We start from the raw sequence: 13,401 nt of genomic DNA, 5'->3' as shown, positions 1-13,401 counted from the left end.
ATCATCATTTATTTTTTAATAACCACCCTACTTCTTTTCAAAATTCTCAGTCCTCTTTCCAAAAGTAGACACCACTGGAAGATTTCCAGAACTCCTAATGCTCATAATGGTGTGATCAGCCCCCAACACTTGCCTTCCAAAGGAAATGATTCATTTATTACGGCTGTAATTATAGGCAATGAAACAGCTGGCTATGGGGTCTTTTGCCAGACCTAAGCTACTTCCCAACATCTGTTCTTTTGAGGAAGAGCAGGGCATTGACTCATAAGATGGAAAACAGGAGTTTCTCTATTACAAAACACCACAGTGAAGAGCTGAAATAATTTTTCAACCCATTGTCCTTAAAACTCCAAAGGGGGAAAGGACCCCTTTTCCAAGCAACTTAAGATGCTACATTTACAGTTTATGCTCCAGAATAGATTGGCTGGGCATTAGCATTCAGGTACCAATGCAGCATCTCTGATGCCAAGTTAATGTGCTCCGGAATAAGTGGTCTTCAGACATGAAGAGGTCAAATCTATTTGAGTTCAGGATAGCATAATGACCATGGAGCACAGTGGTGCTCTTGTAGAAAGAAGCAGTCTTGCTGTCTCTTCCCAACTCCACGTTAACAGAGAGAAAACATTTCATAGATCACCCTGTCTGGAAAACAGAATCATTCAACACCTTGCATTTCTGAAGGGGAATATGATCTGTTATTATTGCATGGTTCTTTCCCCATGTACTTCATCAGTAGAGTATTAATTTTTTGTTTGTTTGTTTTTAAAGGGGTTTGATCCCCTGACTCACAGATGCTAGGACAGATCTGCTGTCAGCATGGCCAATGGCCAGGGATGATGGGAGTTATAGTCCAACAATATGTGGAGGGCACAATGGTGCCTACTCTGATCTGTATTGTCACAGCGGACTCTTAGACGTAACTCTCCAGCACATAGGAGGAGCCAACTCCTAGGGGCTGAGGGGTCTTTGGCCCCTCAATAAAATATTTGAGGGGGATGGGACCCCATAGTTGATTCAAATGGTGTCTGTGCACTGCATCATGTGATCAGTTATGCAGGACAGGGCTTACTTGACACACAAAGTATTTTATTCAAGTTGACACCCCTGCTCCAGCAATATTTATTTTTCTCAAAAAAGGGGATCCTTCTGTGCCAGACACGTCAATAATCAAGAAGATACTAAGATTATCTCTCGATATGCAGCTCAAAGGTGACACTCATCCAATATGTGTTGCTACTTGGCAGGTGGATGCTTCAAATAAAGAGAGCTTGTTCTGTTAAAATTAATGTTATCTGTTGGTGTGAGAAAAGGGCCACATCTAACAGTTATGTAGAATTAACAACCCTCCCTATAATTATCTCCTGTGGAAGATGTTGTGTTGTTAAATCCTTCCCCCCCAAATCCATGCCACTAGCAGTGACCAAGGAAGCAGGGCTGAAGTATCTTCTTGCTTCATTTTCAATTTAGTTGCTACCTGTCAGGGGCTGGACTGAGGGGGAATAGTGGAAGAGGGAGACAGTATAGATTTACAACAGTGGTTTAGTTCAGAGGCTGCAGAGGGGAGAAGCTGAGGAAATATTGGGAGAGGAGCAGGGGGAAGAAGCAGCACCAGGGGAGAGACAGCTGACAGACTCAGTGTCTTTGGAAAGCATGGCAGACCCCCCCCTCCAGGTCCCGGTGGACATTGAGGGTAGTAGAACAGAAAGCTCAGAGGCAGAAAGCACAGGTTAGCCGACATAGGAATGGCATTTAATAGGAGAGATGGAGGGGGTGAATAATTTATTTATGTATGCTACTACAGTGGCAAGAGTCTTGATCGCATAAGGATGGAAGAATGAGGAAACCCCGACAAAAGAACAGTGGCAAGAGAAATTGATGAACTATGCAGAACTGGCGTAACTGACACACAAATTGCGAGATAAGGATAACTGTGACTTCAAAGAAGAATGGGAACTTTTTACAAATTATTTAAAAAGACAACAAAATGAACTGGCCTCCTTGGCAGGTTTTGAATAAACATACAAAACTTCATTGAGGGTTAGATAGATAATAAAAGGATGTATATAATTTTATAGTATGCAGAGAACAACATGAGTTGAGAAATCAGAGAGAGGAGCTGAGGGAGGGGGAAAAGGGGGGAAATAATGAAGATGACTTGTTTTGATAATTTGTTATGTTGAAATTGTTAATAAATTTTTTATAAATAAAAAAAAGGAGAGGTGGAGGGGGTAGGACTTTACTCAGAGCAATGCCATTATCCAAGAGGCGACATCCTACGTCTCTCTCTGTGAATAATGAACAAAATATCTTGGTAAGAACTTCTTCTTTTCCCATTTCTGGCAGCCAGCTGTGAGGGAGAGGGATCAGATTCCCTGAAGCCTGACACTACTGTAGATGTCACCGTCATTTGACTCAAAATAACCCACGCCATATTTTTTGCTGGCGTTTCTGTTGCCACTCCAGCTATGAATACCAACTAAAATTGTAAAATGAAGTCAGGCAAAGTAGGGAGAAATCGAAGTGCTAACAGGAGGCAGCTGAAAGGAAACAATAAAGAGCCTGTCAGAGTGATTTTGTTCATTGGATGAAATTACCTGGCCTGAGCTCTTGAGCAGAGCAGAGCAGATGTTGCCAGACTCCAATGCCCATTCTTCCTGACCATTGTGCAGGCTGGCTGTGGCTGTGGGAACACGGAGTCCAAGACATCTGGAAAGCCACAAGTTTCCCAGCTGTGGAGTAGAATATACTATAAATAAGAGGGGCGGAAATATCGTCGGCTCAAATGCCACATTATTTTACAGGGAACCTTCCATGCCAGGAGTGGGCGGGGCCAGAGGCAAAAGTGGGCGGGGCAACAGAATTTACTTTTACCATTGGACAGTTGGCTACATTCCAGCCACACAAAAACAACATCCCAATAAGCAAAAGGCATTCATCATAGTTTGAGAATACATTCCAGCCAAGCAAAGACACTCAAGGAGTGTGCAGAGCCATGCTGGTGAGTGGCGTGGCCTGAGGAGAAGGCATGGCTAGGAAGAGTCCCAAGGACCAGAGAAAGAAAGCCCTGGAGGGACACATTTTGGTTCCTCATCCCAGCTATAAATATAAACATAAATCGTAAAACGTCAGTCAAAGCATGGGGAAATCAAAGAGTAAATAGGAGGCAAACGCTGACTGAACTTAGTAGGATAGAAATCACACAACAGCAGATTGATCCTTCCCAGTCACTTTAATAAAATAATCCATATTCCAGATCTCTTTCAGCATAAAATATTTATCCGACATAAAAGAGAGCAATTGTATTCACTAAAGGTAATTTAGAACCTGCATTCCTCCATTTACTGTTGTGTCACTGCATGTTGTGTGTCCTGCAATTAGCTGATATCCCACAACCACAAAAGCCTTTCAGAAAACATGACAAGGTCTAACCTTTCAAAACACATCTAAAGCACACAATAGAGGGGGAACAAAGTCACTGGAATTAATTGAGCTGTAAGTGCAATATGAAAGAACAAATTAAAATCGGCGATAACATTGTTAGGAGTAATTAAACCAATGTCAGTGAAAAATGAAAAGAAGTCAGAGAACGTAATAAGGACATGTGGCAATTTGGGAGGTATTGTTTTCGAATGCATTGTATTTCTCTTCGTGTTTTATGCTAGTGGATTATCAAACAGCATTCCAGATGCAGGATCTGTAAGAGAAGCGCCATTCCCAAAACTATCCCTAGCTTCTTGAGCTGTTCATATGAACAGATATACAGAAAGCAGCAGGAACATATCAACTGGATTCATGGTTGTGCTCAATAAGCATGGTCTGTAATGAGAATGATAAAGCCTGCCTGTGGATGGTTTGGATGCCTGTACGCTTGTTCAGACCTTCTCCTGAAGGCCTGAATGTGGTGGGGGCAGATTGAGCATCCACAGTCCTGCCCCACAAGGTCTAAATCATAGGTAGGCAAACTAAGGCCCGGGGGCCAGATCCAGCCCAATCGCCTTCTAACTCCACCCCACGGACGGTCCGGGAATCAGCGTGTTTTTACATGAGTAGAATGTGTGCTTTTATTTAAAATGCATCTCTGGGTTATTTGTGGGGCATGAAAATTCATTCTTCCGTTTTTCAAAATATAGTCTGGCCCCCCACAAGGTCTAAGGGACAATGGACCGACCCCCTGCTGAAAAAGTTTGCCAACCCCTGGTCTAAATAGTCCTTTAGCCTCCTAGGAAATGGTTACTTGGTCGGTGAAAAGGCTGAGATTATGCTTCTGTGAACTTTGTTTTTAAGTGGAAACTAAAAATGTAGGGAGTAATTTGTTTGCCGAATTAGACTGAAGAACAAGGTTCACTTTTCACGCACCCACTGTTCACGCTTTTATTTTTGCCAGACTTGAGGTAAACGTTCGATTTTCAAATATCTGAAAGTGAAACATCAAGTGACTGAATGAATGCTGAGGGAAACATTGCCCTCGTGCCTTGACTCCAGTGAGGCAACTTTCAAGCTTCCACCTATGCAAATGCACCCTAATAAATGAAATTCATTAGACCATTTCATTTCATTTCTTGTCTATAGCCTACTTCCTGACGGATGCCCAACCTGCCTCCTCTCGTTCCAACTTCTCCATGCCTTAAGATCTTCAGTTAAGGCCCTTCATCTGCCATGTAGTGAAAAGCCACTCCATCCACACAGCGGCCAGCAACTTTTGGTACAGTCAATTTTGGTTAACTTTCCACCTTGGCAGGTCATGAGAAGAACTTGTATCTGAGTTTGTTCAATGTCATCCTCCCTACCAATATATTTTCCTTTTGTGTTATGACATGCATTTTTAAAAAATAAAAATGTTTTGGTGATCTAAGCTGCTCTGGGAGCCTTCTTTGGCAGAAGAATGGGACAAGGTATATTTCAGAATTTAAATGAAAAGAATACTTCCTGTGACAATGGGTAAATAGTGAACAACAAATCCCATCATGAATGCCAAATATATGTTTTTGTATGCCATATTAGGCAAACATTATTATGTATACCATAATAGGTAAACACAACAAAACAGTGGATGTTATCACAATTTCTTGGAGACATTTGCATGCATAGCAATGATGACTATTTTTTAAATCCTGGTGTTACTGAATTTTTTGTGTGTGTACGTTTATATTTTATTATTATTAACACACACCCATGAGAGGGGGAGGGGGAAGGAGGGGTAGATAAAAATGGGTCTACTTCAGAAGAAAAAATTGTTTAGCTGGGGAATCCCATAAAAAATCAAGGCACTGGATTCATGTACTCAACTCATTCTGATAAAGAAAGTGAATGACATCAACTGAGTCTTATAAAAGTAAGATGAAATCAGAGTTGCCTTACTGTTAACCTTATGCCTAGAATATGCTTTAAGTAATATATATTTTTAAATATTTTTGCATTTTTCAGAACTAATGACCCACATTTATAAGATCTTTTATTTAAAAGGATTGGTCCCTTTGCATATTTGGTCATGACTGCAAATTACATAGATCAAAGAAAACTGTCACTGTGAGCCACGTTGGCAATTACGGCTTCTTGTTTTCAATCTGTCAGAAAAAGTGGTTTACATTGCTTTCAGGTTGCACTGATTTTCTTTGTTTCAGTTGCCCACAGTGTCTCATTTTATAACATTTGTGCAAATTAGTGAATTCTCTCATGGACATGCATTATACATGTTGCATCTTTCATAAACAGAAAGTAGTGGGGCACTGTTGGACAATGCACTACTAAGACGTTAAAACTAATCCTTAGTACAATCCATCTGCCAACATTTTAAAGCCAAAAGTTACAAAAATAGGTGCCTTAATTTGCAACCATGAATTTCTTGCCTCCATACTGTTCCTCCAAACTGAGGCAGCAAAGGTTGTGCCTGGCTATTAAGCTCAGATGGGTGAGGATTAACAAAACTGAACCTTGCTCAGCCAAAGTAACAGTGATGGTAGTCAAAGGATGGGCCCTGATTGAGTATGGGGCTTGCTGGTGTCCCAAAAAACCAGGCAGGATTTTCAGGTGGCAGATAGCAGTTCTGTGACCAAGCACCTGGACCGTGTGATCCAATTCCAGGGTAATCTCTTTCAGCAACCTGTGAAGGTAAGCTACATTATACCGTATTTTTCGCACCATAGGACACAGTTTTTCCGTCTTAAAAACTAAGGGGAAAAGTCTGTGCGTCCTATGAAGCGAATGCAGGGGGGGAGGCAGGCAGGAAAAGCCCCCAAGAGCCACACACAAGCTTCGCTCGGCTCTTGCGGGCTTTTCCCCAGGAGGGAGAAGAGACTGACACAGCCAGTCGGTCCCTTCTCCCTCCTCTAGAAAAGCCTTGCGCAATCTCTCCAGCCGCGGGAGGCTGCGCAAGGCTAAAGAAGCCAACTTTTAAAAAATCTCTCTCTCTCTACCTCTTTTTCTTTTTTCGTCCTTTCTCCACCCCCTTCTTTTCCTCTGGATCAGTGTTTTTATCTAGATTAACGTTTTAGTTTGGAGGGGGGGGGGATATTATAAAAAAGGAAACTTTGCAGCTTTTATTTTAGTATACAATAAAAACAGATTAAACAAAACACAAAAGAAGGAAATAGCATAGAAGAAGAAGAGAAAAGGGAAAGAGAAAGAGAGGGGATACAAAGCCATTTACCAGAGGTAGATCTTAACCCTTGCCTCACCTGGGAGCTTCTCTGGGCAGGAATTCCCTCAGCTTAAGTGTGGTGGGGGAAGAGTGGCAGGTAGGGGGGTACCTACCTAGACACTGAAGCCACATGTCTCTCCGATGAAAATTGGGAGTGGGTATTGTGTGAAGTGGCTGTGGATCTCTTGCCGCAGAAGTGTAGGACTGTATAGAGTTGGGAGGGCCACCCAAGGGTCATCTAGCCCAGCCCCCTCACAATGTAGGAATCACAGCTAAAGAACGCCAGGCAGATGGTCCCCCAACCGCTGCTTAAAAGCCTCCAGTGGTGGAGACCCCCAACACCTTCCGAGGTCACAGAATTGCAGGGTTGGAAGGGAACCCCAGGAGTCATCTAGTCCAGCCCTGGTGGACACCGGGAACGATCCATCCCGTTGCGCAAGGCTAAAGATGCTGCTCAAGGCTAAAGAGGAAGCCAAGGCAGCGAGCGGGATGGATCACGCTCACTGCCTTGTCTTCTTTTTTAGCTGCGCTGGAGAGGTTTAGCTCCTGGCTGGAGAGGTTGCGCGGCTATGGATCCCGCTCGCTGTCTTGGCTTCTTTGCTCTTTGGGGCTGGGGGGGGGGATAATATTTTTTCCTTGATTTCCCCCTCTAAAAACTAGGTGCGTCCTGTGGTCCGGTGCGTCCAATAGAGCGAAAAATACGGTATGTTCTTTAGTGTGAGAAAAGATTTAGAAAATACCAATTGTGGTTTTTCATATTTGGGCCCAGCAATTAGTGCAATAACAGTGCTGCAGCAGATCGTATCCTATTCAAAAATAGGTCGTTTTAGGTATTTCCTGAAGATAACAGATTATAAGACCTCCAACAATGAAATTTCACACTATATTTATTTGATATGATTGTACAAAAAGTTGCATTCTTCCATTGTTGCCCGAGGTCAAGAATTATCCCACAAGAGATCCTTTCTCTGTTTTTCTCATAATAGGGTGGAATTAATTAAGTCCATTTAAAAATCCAACCACGAAGGCCGATCTATGGGGAGCGCCTGAGAGCTGTCAACTTAAAGAAATCTCAGCAGACAGACATGTCACTGCTCCTAAATACGATGAGTAAATTAATGAACAATTTTTAAAGAGCCGCTATATTTTAATAAAGTAATGCACAACCTACTATTGCTCAATTAATGACTTTAGGGACCTGTCTGCATCTCATGTTCACTTCTTGTTGATTCAGACAGTGGCTTTCTTAAAAGAAAAAAATGCATTCCTTGTCTAGAATGCCATGCATGTTCTACTTGAGATGGCTTTGCAACTATTTGCTGGTCCAATCAAATAAGCAAAATGGTCTCTTACTACCAAAGAATCCTGGCCTACAGTAACTCTCACAGTTGATGCTGATACTATCCACTGCTGTACTGCACTTCTGGCCAAACTGTATACATTATGGACAAGAAATCCCATGTATTACACCTAACATCTTCCCCCATCAGCCATTTTGGTTTTATATTGACTTTGCTCTATAATGAGTGGTTTGCCTCATTTTTTCATGGTGGTAACTGTGCATCCAGGTACACTGACATGGTGCACTTTCATTGTTCTTTCTCTCTCCCAGTGAACTGAATGATGTGGTCTAAACAGCAGAGAACTGGTGTGGAGGACACGGGATTGGATTCCATGACTTGGTGGTCCTTTCCAGGTTTATAATTCTGTAACGCTTAGGTTTCATATTTTGATCTAATACACACCACATATCACCACAACACATTCACGACTTTATTGGTTCACTATGTGTCTGTCATTACCTTTTTTATTGAATGGGAATACAACATTGCCAAAAAATAATACTTGTTTTTTCTAGCTGAAACTTGGGTCTTAGCCGAGAAGGAATATATTTCTTACAAGCTGACAGCAGCTGTTTTCTTTTGTTATCTTTATCCAAGCTATCAAATTCTGGAATAAACTTACTGAACTTGCTGCTGTGGGGTACAAGGGCACCTGTAAATCATGGCTAATGGAAGATGTTCGTAGGGACCTTTCAGCTAAGTTCGAAATGTGCTTGGGAAAAGGGTGTCCTACTAAGCTTGCAGAAAATATAGTAGTCGAGGGCTGCATTACCAACAGCCTTGAACTACTATAACGTGACTACCTTTAACCCCAAATCAGCTTCAAATGCAACTGGTTTTTATGTCAGGAGGATTTATTAGCAACATTTTAAAGATGGTGGTTCAGGGAATGGATATGTAATGAAAGAATTGAATCTGAATATAACCTTCATGCATTCAGGTGGTTTTAACAAGGGCCAATAAGGCATACCTCCTTGAGAAACATTCACATCCATAGGTAGAGACAATTACGGCATGAAGATATGGCAAGCCTTGAAATGTAAGGGATGTGAGCTTAAAGTAGATATGGAAAACAATAGTGAACCACTGTAGAGGAAGAGGGCAATATAATGTCATTAGATCTGAGAGAATGTAGAAGCTGATATAAACTGGGAAGTCTCCAGTAAAAATTTTCAGAATATACTCAGATAATGGCAGAAAATTATATTAGGCTCAGTACTGGTGTAAAGACCATTGAGATTACATATTTGAAATGTTGGAGGGAGCAGCATAAAGGCATTGTAGAGTTGTTAAATCAACAGTAAATTAGTAATTTCTATAGTTATACAACTGAGAGGAATGTTATATTCAAAGTGGAAGGAGAATGTGTTAGAACGAGGGGGAGAGAGACTTTGATAGAAGTTCTGGTAGTAGATAAACTGATAGAAGGAAATAATTAGAAAATATAATCGAGAGAGGAACTTCTTTACACATCATTAGCATGTAATCAAGCACATACAGCTCTGTATTGAATTTGTATTATGCAGACCTAACTAATCTTGGCTCAGATAAATCAGTGGTAAAATAAGGATAATTCTGATCACAAAATTACAGTCATTTTTATTAATGGAATGGAGATGCACACACATGAGTCTTGACCAATGATTCTATTTCCAATTTCAGCCTATGGGTTCTCTCTAATAGCAATCTGCTTCCACCCAACTCCTGATTCTCTACCAGGAGACACCCAAACCCACCAGAGATCATGGCATGCCACTGCAGGGCTCAGCATAAATGTGGAGTTGTAGCAGCTACTCAATATTGGGAAAATATGAGAGAGGCAATGGAGCCTAGCGGCCAGCAGTATTGACTAATCTCTGGGACAATGAAGCCAACTGACTTTGTCTTTCCCTTTAAACCAGCAAATGGGTAATTGCCATGAGAGAAATGAGAGAAAAATAGTACAAGAGCTCTATGATGAGCTCTGTGGTGCTATAGACAAAGAATAACATGATTATGCCCCGGATTCTAGTGGTCACTTAAGAATTTTTACTGTAGTACTTCTGCATAGCAGCCACACATTCCTTTCTCGCTTACCCTACTGTAACCCACCAAGTTTTCTCTGTACAAGGCCACAAGTTATAAACTACAATAATAAAAGCCTGTTTTTTCCCCTGTGTCAGGTTCCATAGGTAGCATTTTGTTTTATAATGTGAAGGGCTACATTTAGTTTAAGAAGGTTGAGTTGTTTTTTTCTAGGAGTCAGGATGTCTTTCTGCTAGTCATAGAAGCAGATGGTAACTCTATTTTCTGCTGGTGAATTGCAGGTCTAGCAACACAAGGCTAGGATTTATTTTTGTAGAAGGAAGGTGCACATGCAAAGTTTTTCTATAGGTATTTTGCATATCAATACTTCCTGACCTAATAAATGGGGGGGGGGAGGGTCAGTTTGCATTTCTTAGTACAGAAAGTATTGACCTGATGTGCAGAGATCTCTCCTATTCTACTTAATTCAAGAGGGTTCTGGAAGCTTCTTTGTGTGAAAGAAGCAAGAAGGAGGTTCGTGATGTTTGGGTTATTCCTTCAGAGAGGCATAGCTGGCTTAAACTGGTTCTGTTATCTCTTTCTGACAAGGCTGTTGCTTAACTCTTCTCCATCTTGATGTTTGGCAGAGCTGCCTAAGGTACAACGTGATGTCGCGGGCCATTCACATGAGGTTAAAGACCTTGCCCTCAGAACGCACAGCTGTGCTCTGCTCCCAGAGCAAAGGCCTTGGCCAAGAGAAGGCGGCTAGATATTCTAAAGTGAGGGCCAAGAGATGCTCAGCCGCTGAATCTCAGTATCCCTGGGATGGTAAGGATGTACAGAGTCATCATTATCTGAACTGGGGGCAGTGCCATATATACCATATTTTTCGCTCTATAAGACACACCAGATCACAAGACGCACCTAGTTTTTGGAGGAGGAAAACAAGAAAAAAAATATTCTGAATCCTAGAAGCCAGAACAGCAAGAGGGATCACTGCGCAGCGAAAGCAGCGATCCCTCTTGCTGTTCTGGCTTCTGGGATAGCTGCGCAGCCTGCATTCGCTCCATAAGATGCACACACATTTCCCCTTACTTTTTAGGAGGGAAAAAGTGAGTCTTATAGAGCAAAAAATACAGTATATTATATTACTTCTACCAAGACGCAAGTGCTTTGTCACAAAGAAAACCATCATGGCCCCTCTAAATGCTTCAAAATATTGAATTCTGTTTATACTAGTCCGCTCTGAAGCCCTATAGATAATGGGATAAGACTAGGGAAAAGCAAAGGGTCCATAGTTACAATGCCAACTAATTTGCAAAACAGGACCGCCACACTAGTGAAATGTACTGCTTCTGGGTGAGCCTTTCATGAAATGGTATTTTGGGAAGTGCAGCAAGGTGGTTGTTAGCATGTAGCTAATTGCACTATATTTCCATAAGCCTTGCATCAGAGAATTAACATGACTGAGGACGGCATATCGTTTCTCTGGACTCACTTCAAAGGAAATGCCTAATTCAATAGCAAAGCATGGTTTGTTTTATTATTAATATGGATGCTGCAGATCATTTTCAAAGAAAGCCGTTTGCACGCTTTGAAAATTAATTATGTTAAGGTTATTATAAACTAAATGTTGGGAGTCCAAACACATGTTTCCAATATACAGATTAATTAAATCTCAATGATTTGTAATATTACATAAAATGACTTTGCGATCGGCAAACTAGCATCTCTTTTCTTTCTTTTTGAAACTACTTTTCCTCCTCCTTGCTTAAAATACCCAATAACATTACAGCAACTATAGTTTTAGTCATGAGTAGTTAAAATCATTAATTTCCATCTGAACATGTATCACATGCTAGTTTAAAAATCAGGGGGGAACCACAAGCCTAACGTAATTAAAATGCAATTCAGAGGACACAGTGGGTGGGTGGCTATTTACATGTGAAAGCGCAGAATAAACGAGTCTCATAAATTATGCACGGAAAACCAGCAGAATTTAGGAGATCAAATATATATTTTTTGAAATGAAGCAAGAGCTGCTGGCAGTGGGACTCCATTCTCCCCTCCCAGCAAGCTGACAGAAGAGTCTCCTTCAAACATACTAATGAGTTTCAGCCCCATAACCGCTTGTGAGCAAGGCCAAGATCACCTTAAAAAGGAATAGGCAACCAATCATGCTGTCACTTGTGCTGCTGGTAGCCATCCCGTTGATCAATCTGCTACATCTGGTGCCTTTGGAGACAAGCACGACAAAAGGATGAAGGGAAAGATCGCGCTTCCAAAAGAGGAAGGGAAATTTCTCTCCCTCCACTTGCACTTTGTCTTTTCTCTTTCTTTCTTTCTTTCTTTCTTTCTTTCTTTCTTTCTTTCTTCCTTTCTTTCTTTCTTTCTTTCTTTCTCTCTCCCTCCCTCCCTCCCTCCCTCTCCCCCCCCTCAAAGAAAGAAAAAGATTAGTTCAAGATCTGCTCTGACTTTCTTCATTTATAATATGGTTGCACTGAGATGGTAAACTATTCATTTTCCTTGCATGATATGGATTTTATCCCGGCATGTCCATCAGAACATTACTCTCCTGTCATTGCATGTAGTACAGCTATTCTATTTCAGTAAATGGGCTTGGGGAATGTGATCATAGTTCTGGATCAAATAGGGCGACATGAAGTCTTCCGAAGTAATCCAAATGGTCTTTTTGGTCAACAGAAGTCTTATCATTATCAGTCATTTATTAACCCCCTGACCCAAATGAGTATGTGATATACAAAGATTATTTCTTTTAATGCTTTGGAACTTTAAAGCCCTAAACAGTTTGGATACCAGAAAGACAGTCTTCTTCCTTATGAAGTATCAGGTGCCATCCTCTGTCTGCCTACAGTGGCAGACTTTAGGTGGCTAGCAACTGGAGAGAGGGTCTTTCCAATGGTGGTACCACCTTTGCAGAATAACACCTTCTCAATCACTTTGACAGAAGGTTAAATCGCTTTTATTCTCAGACTTTCATAGTAGTTTTTATTGTTGCTTTTAGAGAGCCATGCTCTGATTTAATATTCTTAAATATTAAAATAAGTCTTAACTCTTGCCTATTTTCTGGGATTTTAAGGTCGGAGTTCTTATTTATGTGAATCACTTTGAACATTTTCATTATTAAATATGAGAATAACTATGATAATTTAAAAACCTAAGGATTTGATGAGCACTAACATAATAATACTTGGAAATTCATATTGACTCTCTTTAAGAGACTTCTGTAGCTATCAAGGTCACTTACCTTAGAAAGACCGTGGAAAGAGTCACAAGCAAATTGAGACATGCTTATTTTAGTCCTTATACATTTGGAAGCATCTGTAAGAGATACTCTTAGAAAATGAAGGAAACAGGAAAAAAATCATTCCACCGTTGAAGCTGGTTGAACAACAA

General features: G+C 41.0%; 1 protein-coding gene across 2 annotated transcripts in view; it reads right to left on the bottom strand.

Annotated features, from left to right (window-relative positions):
* Window positions 1-7,506: 7,506 nt before the first annotated feature.
* The window catches only part of LOC310744898 (uncharacterized protein), a 53,162-nt gene continuing 47,267 nt past the window's right edge, over window positions 7,507-13,401 (bottom strand). Inside the window, exons 13-14 of one of the 2 annotated variants that reach the window (XR_014539789.1) lie at window positions 13,253-13,386; window positions 7,507-7,882 (exon numbers count right to left, since the gene is read on the bottom strand). Coding sequence is in view for 1 of the 2 variants with exons in the window: in XM_083576851.1 (XP_083432977.1) it covers window positions 7,815-7,882 (68 nt within the window). In the remaining variant the exon portion in view is untranslated. The remainder of the gene's footprint in view (window positions 7,883-13,252; window positions 13,387-13,401) is intronic. The other variant, XM_083576851.1, reaches the window with a different exon arrangement.

Source organism: Podarcis filfolensis (genome assembly GCF_964270895.1).
Source record: "Podarcis filfolensis genome assembly, chromosome: 11".
NCBI lineage: Eukaryota > Metazoa > Chordata > Lepidosauria > Squamata > Lacertidae > Podarcis > Podarcis filfolensis.
Note: the sequence above shows the minus strand (reverse complement) of the source record. Positions and strands in the feature narration are given on the sequence as shown.